Source organism: Musca vetustissima, unplaced genomic scaffold (assembly GCF_032173495.1).
Source record: "Musca vetustissima isolate MV318-11 ecotype Yass unplaced genomic scaffold, APGP_CSIRO_Mvet_v1 utg7569, whole genome shotgun sequence".
Taxonomy (NCBI): Eukaryota; Metazoa; Arthropoda; class Insecta; order Diptera; family Muscidae; genus Musca; species Musca vetustissima.
In genome coordinates, this window is record NW_026880143.1 from 1 (window position 1) to 20,091 (window position 20,091).

Here is a 20,091-nt window from a genome sequence, read left to right on the forward strand (position 1 = left end):
TTAATTCCCAATTTGAAGACTTCAGCTCTATCTGTTCACCTAAATCCAACATCCACCAAATTTAGTACCAATTAAGTAGTATTCATACAAATAAGTACGATTTTTTAAAGCTAATTCCGATTATCAAGATTCCATCTCTACACACTTAACTGAAGGTAAATAGTACGGAATTTAGTACCATTTTACACTTTTTATACACATAAGTACGAATGTCTTAAACCATTTCCGTACATCAACACCACTTCCCAACATGTTTTCCATTTAAAATGTCAAGATTCCAGCTATATATGTTCAATATATATACAATAGGAAATAAATTCAGTAAAGTTTAGTACACTTATAGGTCGAATTTCCAAAAACCCTTTTGCACATCTTTCTAACTTTCCATCAGTGACCAACATTCCAAATTTCAGAATTCTAGCTCTTCCCGTTCGCTAATAAAAAGGGTACCATATTTGGTACATTTTAGTACTTTTCGTACCCTTCTACTTCCAACAAAATCACTCACAATCCAAATTGTACCATATTTAGTACACAGTAGTACGAATTTCCAAAACCTCCAACTTACCCTAACCCTACAACCCCACAGTGACCCTAAATCCAAGTTTCAGGATTACAACTCTGTCGGTTCACTCACAATTCAATTTGTACCAAATTAAGTACACTGCAGTACGAATTTCCAAAACTTCCTACAGACCCCAATCCTACACCCTCACAATGATCCTAAATCCAAGTTTCAGGATTCAAACTCTATCGGTTCACCCTCAATTCAAATTGTACCAAATTTAGTACATAGTTGTACCAATTTCCAAAACTTCCTAAATATCCCAATCCTACACCCCCACAGTGATCCTAAATCCAAGTTTCAGGATTCCAACTCTATCGGTTCACCTACAGTTCAAATTGTACCAAATTTAGTACATAGTTATACCAATTTCCAAAACTTCCTAAATATCCCAATCCTACACCCCCCCCACAGTGATCCTAAATCCAAGTTTCAGGATTCCAACTCTATCGGTTCACCCTCAATTCAAATTGTACCAAATTTAGTACATAGTTATACCAAACTCTTTCGGTTCACTCACAATTCAATTTGTACCAAATTTAGTACACTGTAGTAAGAATTTCCAAAACTTCCTACTTAACCCAAACCTACACTCCACAGTGATCCTAATTCCAAGTTTCAGAATTCCAACGCTATCGGTTCACTCACAATCCAAATTGTACCAAATTTAGTACACAGTAGTATGAATTTCCAAAACCTCCAACTTACCCTAACCCTACAACCCCACAGTGACCCTAAATCCAAGTTTCAGTATTACAACTCTATCGGTTCACTCACAATTCAAATTGTACCAAATTTAGTACACAGTAGTATAAATTTCCAAAACCTCCAACTTACCCTAACCCTACAACCCCACAGTGACCCTAAATCCAAGTTTCAGGATTACAACTCTATCGGTTCACTCACAATTCAATTTGTACCAAATTTAGTACACTGCAGTACGAATTTTCAAAACTTCCTACAGACCCCAATCCTACACCCTCACAGTGATCCTAAATCCAAGTTTCAGGATTCCAACTCTATCGGTTCACCCTCAATTCAAATTGTACCAAATTTAGTACAAAGTTATACCAATTTCCAAAACTTCCTAAATATCCCAATCCTACACCCCCACAGTTATCCTAAATCCAAGTTTTAGGATTCCAACTCCATCGGTTCACCCTCAATTCAAATTGTACCAAATTTAGTACATAGTTATACCAATTTCCAAAACTTCCTAAATATCCCAATCCTACACCCCCACAGTGATCCCAAATCCAAGTTTCAGGATTCCAACTCTATCGGTTCACCTACAGTTCAAATTGTGCGATATTAAGTACACAGTAGTACGAATTTCGAAAACTTCTTACTTACCCCAAACATAGATGCTAAATCCAAGTTTCAGGATTACAACTCTTTCGGTTCACTCACAATTCAAATTGTACCAAATTTAGTACACAGTAGTACGAATTTCCAAAACGTCCCACTGAACCCAAACTTTCACCCCCAGAGTGATCCTAAATTTAAGATTTAGGATTCCAACTCTATCGGTTCACCCACAATTCAAATTGTACCAAATTTAGTACACATTAGCAAAAATGTTTAAAACTTCCTACATATCTCGATATTACACCCCAACAGTGATCCTGACTCCAAATTTCATGATTCTAGCTCTATTGGTTTGCATAAAATTCAAATTGTACCAAATTTAGTACCATTTAGTACCCATGAATAAAAATTACTGAAACTGGGTAAAAAAATTCCAAAATTACGTACATTCCCAGTCCTACACTCCGACGGTAATGTTAATTTCAATTTTCAGGATTCCAGCTCGATTTTTATCTCCAAATTAAATTTGTACCAAATATAGTATCATATAGTACTTTTCGTACACATGAGTACACGCTTCCAAAACCATCTCCTTAAATGGACTCTACATCTCATCCCTAATTCGCATTCCAAATTTCAAGTTTTTAGCTCTATCAATTCACATGGTACGAAATTGTACAAAATTAAGTACATTTTAGTACTTTTCGTATATTTATAGTTCGAATTTCCAAAAACACGTTAATACATATATCCTACACTCAGCGACCACCAATCCAAATTTCAGAGTTCTAGCTCTACGGGTTCGTCAAATACAAATGGTATCATATTTAGTACTTTTTAGTACTTTTCGTACCGTTCTAGTACGAATTTCCAAAAACCCTTTTGTACATCTTCCTAACTTTACATCAGTGAACCACATTCCAAATTTCAGAATTCTAGCTCTTCCCGTTCGCCTAATACAAAGGGTACCATATTTGGTACATTTTAGTACTTTTCGTACCCTTCTAGTTCGAATTTCCAAAAACCCAGCCTTATCTCACGCCTACACACCAACACCAACCCACACACAAAATTTCAAGCTTCTAGCTTTAGCCGTTTCGTCTGGGCGATGATCTGTCAGTCACTCACTCACTCACTCACTCACTCACTCACTTAACACTAAGCTCTTTTATATATATAGATAACCTAATATAATTGCTATCATAGAATATGTTCACATATCCTGATAAAAATTTTATTAAAACGGGCCATTCCAAATAAATCACCCCGATTCCTGAAACCAAATCGGTAGCGTTCTCCTCTGTCGCCAAAATATACCCATTACTTTATCTTCCTATTAAATATTCATATCCAAAATTGTTTTTCTGTTGTTTTGTAAAATATTGCATAAATAATTTGATTTGAAAGAAATGGATTAAATAAAATCAAAATATAACAGGATTTCAAAATCAGCTACTTGTTATATACACAGATGTGCAAATAACAAAAAACGAAATAAAAAACAGCTGTCGATATATTTTTTAAAACGCACCACGATTATTTCAAATACAAATAATTTGATTCAGTAGCTGCGTGAATCATTGACATTGAAATATTTACTAGCTGGTTAGGAGATTAATTGTTGATAAGCTGGGCTGACTTGTTTTCAATTTTTTTTATAAATTGGAGATTTAAAAATTAATTACAAATTAGCTAGTTATAATCATGTGTCGGGATATTCTGCCTAAAAGCGGTTTATTTATATGTGATGCTAGCTTTCTTGGAAATATTCAAAATACAGTCAAATCCGTTTAATTGAATTGAAGGTGGTCAAATTGAATTTGAGGGTTTTCAATAATGCGAAGTCTGGATATTTGTTATATTTTTCATTAAAACGAATTCTTTAAAAAATCCACGCCTTTAGGCCTTCTAATGGTCTATAAAAATTCTTTAAAAAATCCACGCCTTAAGGCCTACTAATGGTCTATAAAAATTCTTTAAAAATCCACGCCTTAAGGCCTACTAATGGTCTATAAAAATTCTTTAAAAAATCCACGCCTTAAGGCCTACTAATGGTCTATAAAAATTCTTTAAAAAATCCACGCCTTAAGGCCTACTAATGGTCTATAAAAATTCTTTAAAAAATCCACGCCTTAAGTCCTACTAATGGTCTATAAAAATTCTTTAAAAAATCCACGCCTTAAGGCCTACTAATGGTCTATAAAAATTCTTTAAAAAATCCACGCCTTAAGGCCTACTAATGGTCTATAAAAATTCTTTAAAAATCCACGCCTTAAGGCCTACTAATGGTCTATAAAAATTCTTTAAAAAATCCACGCCTTAAGGCCTACTAATGGTCTATAAAAATTCTTTAAAAAATCCACGCCTTAAGGCCTACTAATGGTCTATAAAAATTCTTTAAAAAATCCACGCCTTAAGGCCTACTAATGGTCTATAAAAATTCTTTAAAAAATCCACGCCTTAAGGCTTTTTAATGGTCTATAAAAATTCTTTAAAAAATCCACGCCTTAAGGCCTTCTAATGGTCTATAAAAATTCTTTAAAAAATCCACGCCTTAAGGCCCTCTAATGGTCTATAAAAATTCGTTAAAAAATTCACGCCTTAAAGCCTTCTAATGGTCTATAAAATTTCTTTAAAAAATCCTCGCTGTAAGGTCTTCTAGAGGCCTATAAAAATTCTTAAAAAAATCACGCCTTAAAGCCTTCTAATGGTCTATAAAAATTCTTTAAAAAATCCACGCCTTAAGGCCTTCTGATGGTCTATAAAAATTCTTTAAAAAAATCCACGCCTTAAGGCCTGCTAATGGTCTATAAAAATTGTTTAAAAAATCCACGCCTTAAGACCTTCTAATGGTCTATAAAAATGTTTTAAAAATCCACGGCGTAAGGCCTTCTAATGGTCTATAAAAATTCTTTAAAAAATCCACGCCTTAAGGCCTTCTAATGGTCTATAAAAAATCTTTAAAAAATCCACGCCTTAAGGCCTTCTAATGGTCTATAAAAATTCTTTAAAAAATCCACGCCTTAAGGCCTTCTAAAGGTCTATAAAAATTCTTTAAAAAATCCACGCCTTAAGACCTTCTAATGTTTTATAAAAATTTATTAAAAAATCCACGCCTTAAGACCTTCTAATGTTCTATAAAAAATCGATTAAAAAATCCACGCCTTAAGGCCTTCTAATGGTCTATAAAAATTCTTTAAAAAAATCCACGCCTTAAGGCCTTCTAATGGTCTATAAAAATTCTTTAAAAAATCCACGCCTTAAGACCTTCTAATGGTCTATAAAAATGCTTTAAAAAACCCACGGCGTAAGACCTTCCAGAGACCTATAAAATTTATTAAAAAAACCCACACCGTAAGGCCTTCCAATAGTCTATAAACATTGTTTAAAAAATCCACGCCGTAAGACCTTCTAGAGGCCCATAAAAATGCTTTAAGAAATCCTCGCTGTAAGGTCTTCTAGAGGCCTATAAAAATTCTTTAAAAATTCACGTCGCAAGGCCTTCTAGAGGCCTATAAAAATCCTTTTCTTTTAGGGCCTTTACTAAATTCTTTAAAATACCCCAAAGGCCCTGTTACATTCTTTCTATTAAATGTTACTTTCGAGAATCATCCTCCTTCAAATATATTTTTTCCAATTAACCGAAGTTTTCAATTAAGCAGATTCGACTGTAAATTTATTATAGGCGCGTTGTATACCATTATAATCATGGTATAATAATAGAAGGTAACAGCAAGTGTTTTTGTACAAAAATCGATACAACAACCACATGGAAATTTGTTGTTGTAAGTTCTACTAGTGTCAACTCATTTGACAGAAAAATGTAAACAAACAAACAAATTATCATCAAATTATTTTTATTTTGAAAATGAAATATTTTCGAATCCTCAAAATAAAAATTGAAAAACATGAATGAAAATCTATCAAATTTATATTTCTATCGCTTCCACATCTTTCCTATAATTGAGCCATTGCTATATATATGTGTAACTCATATGAAAATGCTGGGAATAGCGAGTTATTCCTTGAAGAAAGATTTGCTTCCTCAAACTTTCCCAGCAGGCAGATTGAGTAAATTGAATACGGGAGCACATTTAATAAAGAACAATTTCAAATTGTATGCGTTCCCAATTTTCCTGTTGGGTGATTTTTAAAAACATAATTTGTCAAATTCATATTGACACTAGTATTACGATGGAATCAAATCAGCTGGGACTTGCTGTTACCTTTTATAATTGTACCATGCATTATAATTAAAAAAAGTTCAAATATTATTAAATAACTCGAAAGTCCCGTAAATGTCAACGAGTTCAGAATGTAATTAATACAATTGTGTTGTTGTTGTTATTTTTTTTCAAATTTTAAGAGATGAATTCGCTCTGAACCTAATCACAATATTTTCCAGAGTCTATCAAGCCCTTAGGCGTGGATTTATTAAAGAATATTTTCCAAGGGCCAACTTAGGCGTGGATTTATTAAAGAATATTTTCCACAGACTATCAAACTCTTAGGCGTGGATTTATTCAAGAATATTTTTCACAGGCCAACTTAGGCGTGGATTTATTAAAGAATATTTTTCTAGGGCCAACTGAGGCGTGGATTTATTAAAGAATATTTTTCAATGGCCAACTTAGGCGTGGATTTATTAAAGAATATTTTCCACAACTTTATTCGAATTCAGAATTCAACATTTTCATATTCTTTAAATTAATTTCATTAATTTGTATTTATTTACAAAACAATTAGCAGCACTAATTTTGATATAATCAAAATTCATTAACAAAAATTATACGTTACATTTTAATCTTATAATACTTTACAAAATAAATTATCGTTATTTCTCACTGGTCTCTATTTAGGTAAGTACTTCAAATATCTCATTTCATGGCAAAGCCAAACGGCAAAAGAGAGCAACAACAATGAACCCGATTGATGGGCGGCAGCCAAATGCACGGGGACATGATTCAGTAAAGTGCTAATACCCAATGTGACCTGTAACCATGCCACCAAGGCGGCAGAATTCATTGCCCAATAGGCCCGCTTGGGTAATCTGGTGCGTCTTGACAACAACCACATGGCAGAGACTAATGTCAATGTGGTAACACCTAAAATGCGATGATTAAATTGTACCGTTGTGGGATTCTCGGTTATATTCTTATTAATCGGTTGGAATGCCAACAGATCGTCGGGTAACCATTTATCGCCCATCTTCGGGAATGAATTATAAACCAAACCAGCATCAAGACCAGCTACAAATGCCCCAGAGAAGGCTGTCAGGAAAATTAAACCCTTGGCAGCATAGGCAAATCGCTTAAAACGCAATGTACTCAAACTGGCTGTGGGGAATTGTTCGGCCGGCAACAGTTTCTTAAGGCCCTGTGACAGGAAGAGGGTGTATAGGACAAAGGCAACACCCAAATGGGCAGCGAGACGATGTTGTGATACACGTGGCACATCATTGACATCTTCAAAACGATTTTCCAAACCCGATTTGACCATATACCAACCCATTAGGCCCTGGGCTCCAATCAAGGAGCCCATAAGTAAAACAAATTTCTTGGTAGTGGAATTCAAACGGCCCTTGGACCAAAAGTAAATGGCTGGCAGCAAGAACACTGCACCAATGGCACGACCCCACATGCGATGTATGTACTCCATCCAGAAAATGCGTCTAAATTCATCCACAGTCATGTTTTGATTTTTCCTAGAAGGATAAAGGGTTATTTCGGTATCTAAAAATTTGAATAATTTAATTCTAACTTACATTTTAAATTCCGGATATTGTTGATATAACCTAAATTCCTCTTCCCACTCAGCCTGTGTGGTGGGAAATTTCTCTCCCAACAATTTCCAGGTAACCATTGATAAACCCGACTCGGTCAGGCGGGTAACACCACCCAAGGCAACAGCCAAATAGACCATGCCACCGCAAACCATCAACCACTTGCCCACAGCCTTTTCTCCTTGTACGGTAATCTGTTGACTTTGACTGTGGCATATCCGTACGATGGGAGCCTTAAAGGTGTTGGGTTTCAGTAATGACTGTGGACCGAAAGAAGAAGAGAAGCCATTGAATTTCATCATAATTATAAATAATTGCAACTCAATTTTGAATTAAAATTACCTTTGTTGTAATGCCAGTGGACAGATTCCTTATTCCTCTATGCACCAGATGACTGTTACTCCTCAATTGTGGAGTAACAACACTACAAGCTGCCCTTAAAAGCCGGCTCATGTTTTCTTTTTTCGGCAAAGTTATCCAATCACTGCAAAAGGAGGCGAGTGTGTTTTGTTCTAGAATGAACTTACGTAGCTGTTCACTGAATGGAACTGCGTGAACTTAATAGAAATTTTAACTTAACATAACATGGTACAATTATAAAAGGTAACAGCAAATCCCAGCTGATTTGATTCCAACGTAATACTAGTGTCAATATGAATTTGACAAATTATGTTTTTAAAAATCACCCAACAGGAAAATTGGGAACGCATACAATTTGAAATTTTTCTTTATTAATGTGCTCCCGTATTCAATTTACTCAATCTGCCTGCTGGGAAAGTTTGAGGAAGCAAATCTTTCTTGAAGGAATAACTCGCTATTCCCAGCATTGTCATATGTGTCACACATATATATGGCAATGGCTCAATTAAAGGAAAGATGTGGAAGCGATAGAAATATAAATTTGATAGATTTTCATTCATGTTTTTCAATTTTTATTTTGAGGATTCGAAAATATTCCATTTCCAAAATAAAAATAATTTGATGATAATTTGTTTGTTTGTTTACATTTTTCTGTCAAATGAGTTGACACTAGTAGAACTTACAACAACAACTTTCCATGCGGTTGTTGTATCGTTTTTTGTACAACAACACTTGCTGTTACCTTTTATTATTATACCATGTTAACATAATTAAATTAATAATTTAATTAAATGGAAGGGGGGGAGGCAATATAGGAGAAATTAAATTATATTATTTTTACATTCCCCAGCTTCTTTAACAGTTATTTATCTAAACAGAATCACATATTTCATTTAATTTAACATCAACGGATAGGGTTCAATAGATCGTAAAATGGCACGAACATAAAATACAGGGTGATAACGAAAAAATAAATTATTAAAATCACTTTTTTTAAACGCATCAATAAAAATAGAAATGATTGAAAATTCTATTAAAGAAAATGTTTTATTGATAAATATTATAATATTTAATAGGAATACCTTCCACAGGCTTACCACATTTTGTTAGTACTTCTAGTCATTTATTAAAAAAAGATCGAATGTTCTTTAAAAGAATATGTTGTCGAATATTTAATTAATTGTAATATTTTATTAAATTAATAATAAAATATTAGAAGACTAATCTACTATTAGAACATATTCTCGACTTCTATTGAAAAACGATAAAGTCTTCTATCATCGTCTTCTATTAGAGGACTTTATTAGAAGACTTTGTCGTCTTCTATTAGAAGATTTTATCGTCTTCTATTAGAAGATTTTATCGTCTTCTATTAGAAGATTTTTTCGTCTTCTATTATAAGACTTTCTGGTCTTCAGTTTCAAGACTATCTTGAGTCTGTCAATCCTAAGGGCTTGATAGACTCTGGAAAATATTCTTTAATAAATCCGCGCCTAAGGGCTTTATAGACTCTGGAAAATATTCTTTAATAAATCCGCGCCTAAGGGCTTTATAGACTCTGGAAAATATTCTTTAATAAATCCGCGCCTAAGGGCTTGATAGACTCTGGAAAAGACTCCGGAAAATATTATCTAATGAATCCACGCCTAAGGGCTTGATAGACTCTGGAAAAGACTCTGGAAAATATTCTCTAATGAATTCACGCCTAAGGGCTTGATAGACTCTGGAAAATATTGTTTAATAAATCCACGCCTCAGTTGGCCCTTGGAAAATATTCTTTAATAAATCCACGCCTAAAGGCCTGATAGACTCTGGAAAATATTCTTTAATAAATCCACGCCTAAAGGCCTGATAGACTCTGGAAAATATTCTTTAATAAATCCACGCCTAAAGGCCTGATAGACTCTTGGAAAATATTCTTTAATAAATCCACGCCTAAAGGCCTGATAGACTCTGGAAAATATTCTTTAATAAATCCACGCCTAAAGGCCTGATAGACTCTGGAAAATATTCTTTAATAAATCCACGCCTAAAGGCCTGATAGACTCTGGAAAATATTCTTTAATAAATCCACGCCTAAAGGCCTGATAGACTCTGGAAAATATTCTTTAATAAATCCACGCCTAAAGGCCTGATAGACTCTGGAAAATATTCTTTAATAAATCCACGCCTAAAGGCCTGATAGACTCTGGAAAATATTCTTTAATAAATCCACGCCTCAGTTGGCCCTTGGAAAATATTCTTTAATAAATCCACGCCTAAGTTGGCCATTGAAAAATATTCTTTAATAAATCCACGCCTAAGTTGGCCCTTGGAAAATATTCTTTAATAAATCCACGCCTCAGTTGGCCCTTGGAAAATATTCTTTAATAAATCCACGCCTAAAGACCTGATAGACTCTGGAAAATATTCTTTAATAAATCCACGCCTAAAGGCCTGATAGACTCTGGAAAATATGCTTTAAGAAATTCACTCCGAAGGACCTTAAAACTCTGGAAAATATTATATAGTCCTTCTAATCTGCTATCATTTAGGAAAATACCTTCTGGGAAGGCCAGGTTTTTTTACAAAAACTCTTTTTTATTTTTAATAAACAATTTTAAATTCGTTTACAAAAAATACATCTCTCTTAATACAAAAAATTAACGTAATGTGGCAAATTTTTGAAAATTTACAGTACTGAATTTACCAAACAGTTCCAAGGGGTAGTGGCGATCTTCCACCGGGGCATGTATGCGGATTTGGCGCATATGTGTATCACGGCCATTTTGATGATTGGAAATCACAGCAATTTGCAGCATAAAGGTGCGAATACATTTCACACTGCCATCCTTGATGGGTATGGTAACCCAACCTAAAAAGAAACCCAGAAATTAAAATCTATTTTCCATAAAAATTAAAGTGAGGAACGTCCTCTCACCGGTGGGTTCATTTAAATCAACAATTTGCAACTCCTGCAAATCATTGAAATGTGATCCGGCACGTATCGAAATGCGTGATGGTGTATAACTTTCATCCAGTTTATAATCGGTATAGATGTAAATTTGACTGATATTCGTTTTCCGATGAAATTGGATGTTCACCAAATGTGGCAGTTGGCCATCCGATTGCCAATATGTATCCATAATATTATCACGTAAACGTTCTACACCAAAACCCGGTTTGCATGATGATAAACTCCAAACGGCTTGATTGCCAACTTCGCGTACCATACCATTCCGCTCTTCTTCCAGGGGATCTTCTTTGATGTCCGCTTTTTCACTTTCTTCATTATTCATTTGGAAAGGTGGGATATTGTGGCGATTTGTTGTTAGTAGGAAAGGATTTTTCTCGCACACCTAGAAAGCTCCTTTGCGCTTCCTCGAAAAATCAAAACAAAAAGCGGGCAGGGTATTAAAGATCGAAAAATGAAATGGTAGAGCGTAGGGTTGTAGAAATCGTTTCTGGGATAGAAAACAGCTGATTCACTTGTTGATTTGTGTTGCCATATTTTTTCGTAGGAAATGTCCTCAGAAATAGAATAAATATAAGAAATCGTACTTCCCATTGGCTTAGATTTGTTAAAGAATATTTTGTAAGTCTTTCTGGTGATTAAGTGTGGATTTTTTAAGACTATTTACACGGGCTATCAGACAATCAAGCGTGGATTTTTTATTAAATTATTTTCCCAGATTATTGGGCCATTTGACCAAGCGTGGATTTTTTATAGAATATTTCCACATACTTTCCAGCCCAGAAGCCTGAATTTATTAAAATATAGTTTTCGCGGATTATCAGGCCCTTAAGTGTGGATTTATTAAATAATAGTTTTCACTGACTATCAGGCCTTTAAGCGTAGATTTATTAAAGTGTATTTTCCATAGTCTATCAAGCCCGTAGACGTGAATTTATTAAAAATAGTTTTTACATATCGACGTCGCCGAACCAAAGTATGCTAAGTCGACTTAGCATGTTTTAAAGTTCATTACGTTTTTAGATACTACGGTCCTTAATTTAAATTCACTGAAATTTTGGTAATCATCGGCCAATCCAAACCAAAGTTATAAGCAAAAATGTACTTAGCATGGCACTTACGATTAAAGAAACTTCCATACTTTGAAAGCTTCTACTGAAAAACTCACTTTTCAGACTTAGCATACTATGGTTCGGAGGCGTCGATATATCTAATAAAATGTTTTTAGAATTTCATGGCGCTAAATGTATTTTAGAAAATTTTATTCACAGTATCTTAAGCTTTTTTATCTGTGGCGCCCAATATTAACTATAAAACTGGTATAAGTCTAAAATCGGAATAACTCTACAGCGGTTCTTACTTTTCCGTACGTTTTTCTTATCGACTAAAATCCCTATACCTCTAGATTCGAGAAGTTGGCCGTCTATTGACATGGCTTTTGAACTATTTGATATGAATTTCCTATGTTAACGGTTTCTTAAAATTTCACCTATTTTCAGACTAGGTCGTATCATCAAAAGTAAACTATAAAAAAAAACTACAAAATAACCTATAAAAGTCAGCCTTACTTCGTTTCAGACCTTTAGCTGCCACGAAACATTTAAATAAGTAATTGTGTATAATGGCGCCCAATTTGCGACACATTAAAAACCATTTACCAATATCAGCCTAAATTTAATCCAGGGTTTTAGCGACCACGAAACATTTAAATAAGTGATTGTTTATGATGGCGCCCAATATGAACCATATCAAATACAATTTAAAGAGCATACTAGCCGAACTGTTCCATGATAGGTGAAATTATTTTATTTCGGTATTTCGATGTTAACACTTTCCCTTTGTTTCTTGACGGCTTGAATAACTTTATGATGCTCCAGTTCCTGTAGATCTATGCCAATCTTTTCAATTATAGAATTTCTGACTTCCTTAGTTATTGTATTGTACGATGAAGTCACTCATAGTGCTTCGGATTTGCTTTTTAATCAGGAATGTGGCTTTCTGTGACATTTCAGTTTATAACAACCTTGATAAATATATTTTGATATCTGAGTCCAAATCCGAAAAAAAATAATGTTTATTGTCTTCTATTTTAAATAAACAATTTAAAGGATCTAAGTGTCCGAAAAAGGTTAATGTTTCCTTTGAAGAAAAATCTCTGTAATCCTGTATGTCGTGGCGCCCAACTTAATTCATAACATTACCAATACCGGCCTGAATTAGCGACCACGAAACATTTTCGATGGTTTTTATCCGATTGACCTTGGTTTGTTGATATATTATTAACTTTTTCCTCTAGATCGTGTCCCAGCGGGAATTGATTCGATTTCAAGATTAGATTTGGTAGATTTGTCGTTTCTTAACCTGTCTCTTCTGGTATGAGCGTATTAACCGAACTTCTACTGGCGATATTGCTTTGGCGTTTCAAAATCGGTTGTGTCCATTTGGGCGTCATTTTAGATGGTTTTTGCAAAGATTTATCCAATTGGGGGTTTGACGTTTTGTTAGTATATTTTAAGCTTTTTTCTGATTCGTGTCCCAGAGGGCCTTGATTCGATTTCAATATAAGGTTTTATGGAGTCGTTTCTTAATCTGTCCCTTCTGGTATGCCGTCTTACCATATTAACCGAACTTCTAATTTCAACCTCGGTAGTATCAAATTGGGCGCCATTTTCCATGTTTTTTTCAAAGACTTGCAGAATTGATTCAGTTTGAACTGCAATTTTGGCTAAGACAGGTTATATATTACTTTTTATTAGTATATTATTAAGCTTTTCCTCTGATTCGTGTCCCAATGAGGCTTTATTCCTATTCAAAACTAGATATAATAGTATCGTTCCCGGCTCTTCTGCTCCTCTGACGCGATTAGGCGGTTGGTCTCGACTATACTGTTAAGTGCTCGATTTCACGATTAGATCGTCGGGTCTAATGTCCTGATTCTAAACACGTCGTTTATACTACATTTCTGATGTTTTAAATATGTTTCGATTTTTAGTTGTGCCCGCAATTTTTGTACCTTTCATTACTTCTTCTCGGGTTTAAAATTAGAACGAATGTTTTTTTTTTTTTTGTCCCACCTCTCGTGTATTTTCCTTTTTGCTCTGTACTTTAAGTTTTTTAACTAGTCCCTGAAATTCCGTTTCATTTCATTAATGTCTATGAAGGTCTAGCTTCAAAAGCTCGATTTGCCAATCCATTATCTGACATCGGAGCGACATGGCCAAACCATCATAGGTGGACTAAACTAAATTTCTTTACGTAAACTAATAGTTTACCCTTCAATTAAACATTTAGGATGAATATTAGAAATAATATACAATAGAAATATATGACTAGTTTGTAATTTTTTTTTATACTTTTTTAACTTTTTCTATAGTATTTATGTTTAATATATTTAAGATTTCTTATATCAATCAATTATTTTCATTATTTTCCATGAAAAAACATTAAATTTTCTCTTGATTTTTAATCATCTTTCATTAGGTAGATTTCCGCCATTTTTTAGGATATTTGTAATTCAATCACTTAATATAAATAATCAATAATTTTTATTGACTTTTTCAGTTGCAGCTCGTGGCGCCCAATATTTACTATATTAAAAAAAAAACATTTTTGCTTTGGTGTTAAGATTTATTTTTTACTGGTCCCGACACATCTAATAAATCTTGTTTCATTAGGTGGATTACCTCCATTTTTAGGATTCCTTCCAAAAATATTTAGTAAAAAAAAAAAAACAATTATTTTTATCGACTCGATGTTTTTCTATTACATTTCGGTATATTTGGGCACAATTCTACGTATCTGTTTTAAAATTCATTCTCTTTTCATCGGGAACATTAATTATATGAAGCATTTTCATTATGTATCTTCACTTATAATTTCGTTCTTGTGTCAATATCTTCACGTCTTTCAAATTTGGTGTGTGTGTGTGTGTCTCCACTTAAATAAATAATAAAAAATATTTGCTAAATGAATCCTGTATACTTGCTGTAGAACCACCGCAATTATCCATCCTGCGGGAATCTATAGAAATATTTCTTGTTTAATATCAAATCCGATAATTCTTTTTTTGTAACCATCTTAGCCCACGTGGCGCCCAATATGTACTATTTGAAAAATCAGAAGTTAAGATTTATTTTTTATTTGTCCCGATTACAATTGTTGTAGAACCTGTTGGATTGTATAGAAATATTATTTTTTAAAACAAATCCAAAAATCTATTTTTATAACCTCTATTTTTAAAATGAAACAATTCCCTGCTTCCCTGTTTAGCTTCCCTATTTCTCCTCCCTCAACTTTGACATATTTGCCAATAAAAAAAAAATAAAATCTATTTGTTGTAAAATACTTATTCTTCAAGGTAAACATGTGTTGAATATTTTTTTCTTTTATTATTAGCTCAGGCGATAATGTGTAAGGGAATTCACTTCTACGTGTCAAATGTAACACGTTCTGTATGGCAAAACGGCAAAAAATGGACTTACACAATTTACACAAAACATAGATTAGCCATGAATCACCCACTGCTAACCAAGTGGCCGAACCACCACCACCACCCAGTCAAGCAATTAAGAATGCACAGCAACAAACTAACAGCCATTGTAAATGGTTAGATAGTGAACCCAACTGGGATATGATGTCATGGGCTGCTTAACTTTATTTTTTACTTTACTACAATGAAGCAACAACAACAAAAAACATGAAATAAAGAAATAAATCTTTAAAAAAATGTATTTCATCACACACATTATAATTTAGTTACTCAAACTACTCCCTCTTTACTCTCGCTCTCTCTCCTTTTTCCGTTCTCTATCACTGAAGATACCTCTTACATTGAGTATACCCATTACATTGGCTTACATGTTTATTCCTGCTTACGTAGAGTGAAAGTTCAAAAAGTAAAGAACAAAACAAAAACAAAAATGTAGTACAGACACAATACAGGCAAAATTATCACACACATTCGCACACACACCAAAATATATTTCTCTATTTTTCTTCAAGCCGTCCTTGACCCAATTCCAATGGAAGCAGAAGACGACATCACCCATGTCATCGTCGCCATCGTTCGTCGTGGAGCAATGTAAGTGTAATACTTTTTTTCGTATATGGAATGACGTTGCCGCTGCTGGCACCATTAAACGGCGGGTGGTGTTTCCTCTCTCTCTCTCTGGCGCTCTTTTGATTGTCTGCATTATCATCGTGACCATCATTGTCAAAATTCACCTCTAAGGCAACAACAAAATATTACCGTAACCTCAAACTCCACTTTTACTACTCGCATTCTCTCTCTCTCACACTCTCTTCTTTGAATTATCTCTTTGAACCAAACCCAGTTTTGCCAGTTTTAAAACTTCCTCCACTCCCACATTTAATAACCATTTAACCCCAAAAAAAAACATACAACAACAAAAAAGTGAATGGCGTCGTTTTTTCGGCTTGACGGCGTCAGAGTTTGAGGCAATGCCAACAACACCAACAAAAAATGCCCCACTACATAAAAATCTCATTAAATGCTAAAAATTTTGTGTTTTTATCCATAAAAAGACAGCGTAACCATTTTGCAGCAATTTTCATTACACCAACAACAGTGGGGACACACACATACGGACTCACACTAATCCAAGTATGTACGTACATACATATGTGTGGTGTACTACATCATGACACCAAGCAATTTAGCCACAAAACACAGAGCACCAACCGACTAGTAAATAACAAAAATCCTTCCTGGAATGAGTCATCAGCAGCACACTAACAACAACACACGAACATCATAACCCAATAAAAACAACAACAACAGCACACACGAACATTACACGACGATGATGATGGAGAAGATTGATATGATAGCACGATGCAAATATGTTCATGGCACAACAAGAATGCCCCAACTACGACTACACAGGAGAGAGACAGAGTAAATCAAACAAAACAAAAGAGAGTGAGGGAATGAGTGAGAGCGCCCATAGAATAACGGAGAATATGAGCATCGAAATACTAAAAGAACTCGAAATACTAAAAAAAAATACGACCAAAACCCCCAAAATACTGAAAATTACAAGGTACCGTTATATGGGGGCTTCCAGAAAAAGTGTACCTATATTTATAATTTCTTGTAGGGACATTTAGTACCCAATAAGGACTCAATGTACCAAATTTCAGCGAATTCGGTTGAAAAACGCGCTCAAGAACCCCAAAATACCGAAAATTGGGGGGTACCGTTATATGGGGAGTACCAGAAAAAATTGACCTATATTTATAATTTTTAGTAGGAAGATTTGCTTCCCAATAAGATCTCAAATTTCCAAATTTTAGCGAATTCAGTTGAAAAACGCGCTCAAGAACCCCAAAATACCGAAAATTGGGGGATACCCTTATATGGGAGCTATGCTTAAACGTGGACCGATATATCCCATCTTCGAACTTGACCTGCCTGCAGACAAAAGACGACTCTATGCAAAATTTCAGCTCCCTATCTCAATTTCTTCAGAAGATAGCGTGATGACAACAGACGGACGGACGGACATGGCTAGATCGTCTTAGAATTTTACCCTGATCAAGAATATATACAGTATATAGGGTCGGAAATGAATATTTCGGTGAGTTACAAACGGAAAAAAACGGAAAATTAATGGAGGTGGAGGGTATAAAAAAATAAAATGTAAAAACTCACAATCAATTATCTCAGATAATACTTGAAAAAAAAACAAAGGCATTTCAAAACGTTATTTCAAAATCCACAATTGAATATTGATAACAATAAAAAAAAACAATAAAAAGGGTCTTAAAACAAAATTAGGTGGGTGATGATGTCAAAAATTTTATTGCCAATAACAAAAATAAACTCATAAATAAATTATTAAAAAAATTAATCGATCGTATCGAACAGACATGTTTTTAATTTTGTCCAGAAAAAAATCTATTATGAAAATAAAGCAACTACGTCAAAAGAAGTGAAACGAAACCGTATACATCACTAACATTAACCGGTTTTTGTTTATGAAGATAAAAAAAATTATTAAATATTTTTTTGTTATTATTATTTTATGTATCTAATTTAAGACAATCTTGGAACAATGAAACTTTAAAAAAACAAGTTATGGCTAAATTTGAAATCTCTGCACAACAATGGACACTAGAGTGGGTAGCAATGAAATTCGAAAATCTATTATGGATAATTGTTTTACACAATACTGCTGATAATAATAACTACTTGTTTTTGAAATGGTAGATAAGTTATCTAATTGACAAAAATTCATTTATCTGGTCTATAAAAAAACTTACATAATTTCTTCAAATTTAAATAAAGGCGAAATTATTTATCTGAGCTATAAACTTGCGTAAATAAATTATTTTAGACAACCTAAAAGTCAATAGATAATTTACCTGAACTATTTAATACATATATATATATATAATATTAATTTATCAAATTTAATATTACAAACAATTTATCTAAGCTATAAAAATAGCATAGATAATGTATCTATATTTAATAAAAATTTTAGATAATTTATCTACAATGCGAAAAACTTCGTAGATAATATATTTTTTGGATTAAAACATATAGATACTTGATGTAACTTTCAAAAAATTACATAGATAAATTATCTAAGCCAAATATTACTAACAAAATACATAGATAAATTATCTAAATCAAAAAATTATTTAAAATTACATAGATAAATTATCTAAGCCAAAAATTAATAACAAAAAATTACATAGATAAATTATCTATGCCAAAAATTGCTAAAATAATTTATCTACATAGATTAAAATACACACGTAGCTTATCTTAGCCAAAAATATAAAAAATAATAAATAATAATAAAAATATATATAGATAAATTATCTAAACCAAAAATGATTTAAAATTACATAGATAAATTATCTAAGCCAAAAATTAATAGCTAACAATTGCACAGGTAATTTTATCTATTCCAAAAACTGCCGAAATAATTTATCTCCATAGATTAAAATCCACATGTCCCTTATCGTTGCCAAAAATTAATAAAAAAAAAATACATAGATAAATTATTTAAACCAAAAAATTAATAAAAATTACATAGATAAATTATCTAAGACAAAAATGGGCACAGATAATTTATGTGCATTTTTTAAAAATAGAACAGATATTTTATCTACACCATAAAAACAATTCATAGATAATTTATGGCAATGATTCCTAATTTTAGCAAGAAAAATAATAATTTATCTAGGACAATAAAAATAGCATAGATAATTCTTAGATAAATTATCTTAGCTTTAAATGAGTATAGATAATTTAAGTGAACTTTAAATATGTTATAGATAATCCATATACTGATAATTTATCTTAGGTAAAATATGACATATATTATATTATGCCATAAAACTGCATATCATATTTATCTACATCGAGTAAAATTCTTAGATAATGTATCTTATCTTTAAATAGGTATAGATAATTTAAGTGGACTTTAAAAATATTATAGATAATCCATATACTGACACTTAAATTGCATAGATAATTTATCTGGTATACATTATGACATATATTATTTTATCTACAACATAAAATTGCATACCATATTTGTGTATATCAAATTGGCATACAAAATTAACATAAATAATTTATCTATACCAAAACAAATTTATCTTATATAAAAAATAACAAATATAATGTATATAGATATTGAAAATGCCATAAATGATTTATCTATAATCAACTAAAATATTTGTATAAATTATCTAGGATATTAAATTGTATAGATAATTTAACCAATGCCTACAAATGTCACAGATAATAAAATAAAGATATCATAGATAATTTATCTACACAAACGAAACTTTGCAAATGAAACAAAAAATATGTAGCTTATATATTTAAACAAATTTCGACTATAAAAACTGCTTAGATAATTTATCTACACATTTATACGTTGCCATAGGTTAAAAAATAAGTAATAAATGTGTGAAAAAATTATAGATACTCTTTAACGCATCATAGATAAGTCATATAGATCATCTACATAACATAGATAAATTATCTACTTCATTTACGGATCATAAATAATTTATATGGGTCATCTACATATCATAAATAAGTTATCTACGTCATTTACGAAACAAAGATAACTTATC

The 20,091-nt window shown here is 32.7% G+C and overlaps 2 protein-coding genes across 2 annotated transcripts; both read right to left on the reverse strand.

The window, feature by feature from the left end:
• Positions 1-6,724: 6,724 nt before the first annotated feature.
• LOC133325528 (cytochrome c oxidase assembly protein COX15 homolog) lies at positions 6,725-8,108 on the reverse strand. The gene is made up of 3 exons (XM_061534269.1): positions 7,998-8,108; positions 7,638-7,915; positions 6,725-7,577 (listed from the first exon to the last, which is right to left on the reverse strand). The coding sequence occupies exons 1-3, from the start codon at positions 8,106-8,108 to the stop codon at positions 6,725-6,727; spliced, it is 1,242 nt and encodes a 413-aa protein (XP_061390253.1).
• Positions 8,109-10,628: 2,520 nt separating this feature from the next.
• Positions 10,629-13,643, reverse strand: LOC133325532 (anaphase-promoting complex subunit 10-like). Its single transcript, XM_061534272.1, has 3 exons — positions 13,584-13,643; positions 10,936-11,353; positions 10,629-10,869 (listed from the first exon to the last, which is right to left on the reverse strand). The coding sequence occupies exons 1-3, from the start codon at positions 13,641-13,643 to the stop codon at positions 10,658-10,660; spliced, it is 690 nt and encodes a 229-aa protein (XP_061390256.1). The 3' UTR covers positions 10,629-10,657.
• Between the last annotated feature and the right edge of the window lie 6,448 nt (positions 13,644-20,091).

Coding starts and splice junctions, on each gene's coding strand:
- LOC133325528 (XM_061534269.1), bottom strand. CDS start 8,108: ATGAGCCGGCTTTTAAGGGCAGCTTGTAGTGTTGTTACTCCACAATTG. Junction 7,916..7,997: donor CCACTGGCATTACAACAAAG/GTAATTTTAATT, acceptor TTCGGTCCACAG/TCATTACTGAAACCCAACAC. Junction 7,578..7,637: donor CAATATCCGGAATTTAAAAT/GTAAGTTAGAAT, acceptor TTATCCTTCTAG/GAAAAATCAAAACATGACTG.
- LOC133325532 (XM_061534272.1), bottom strand. CDS start 13,643: ATGGAAAATGGCGCCCAATTTGATACTACCGAGGTTGAAATTAGAAGT. Junction 11,354..13,583: donor TTAGAAGTTCGGTTAATATG/GTAAGACGGCAT, acceptor GGAGCTTTCTAG/GTGTGCGAGAAAAATCCTTT. Junction 10,870..10,935: donor TGATTTAAATGAACCCACCG/GTGAGAGGACGT, acceptor GTTTCTTTTTAG/GTTGGGTTACCATACCCATC.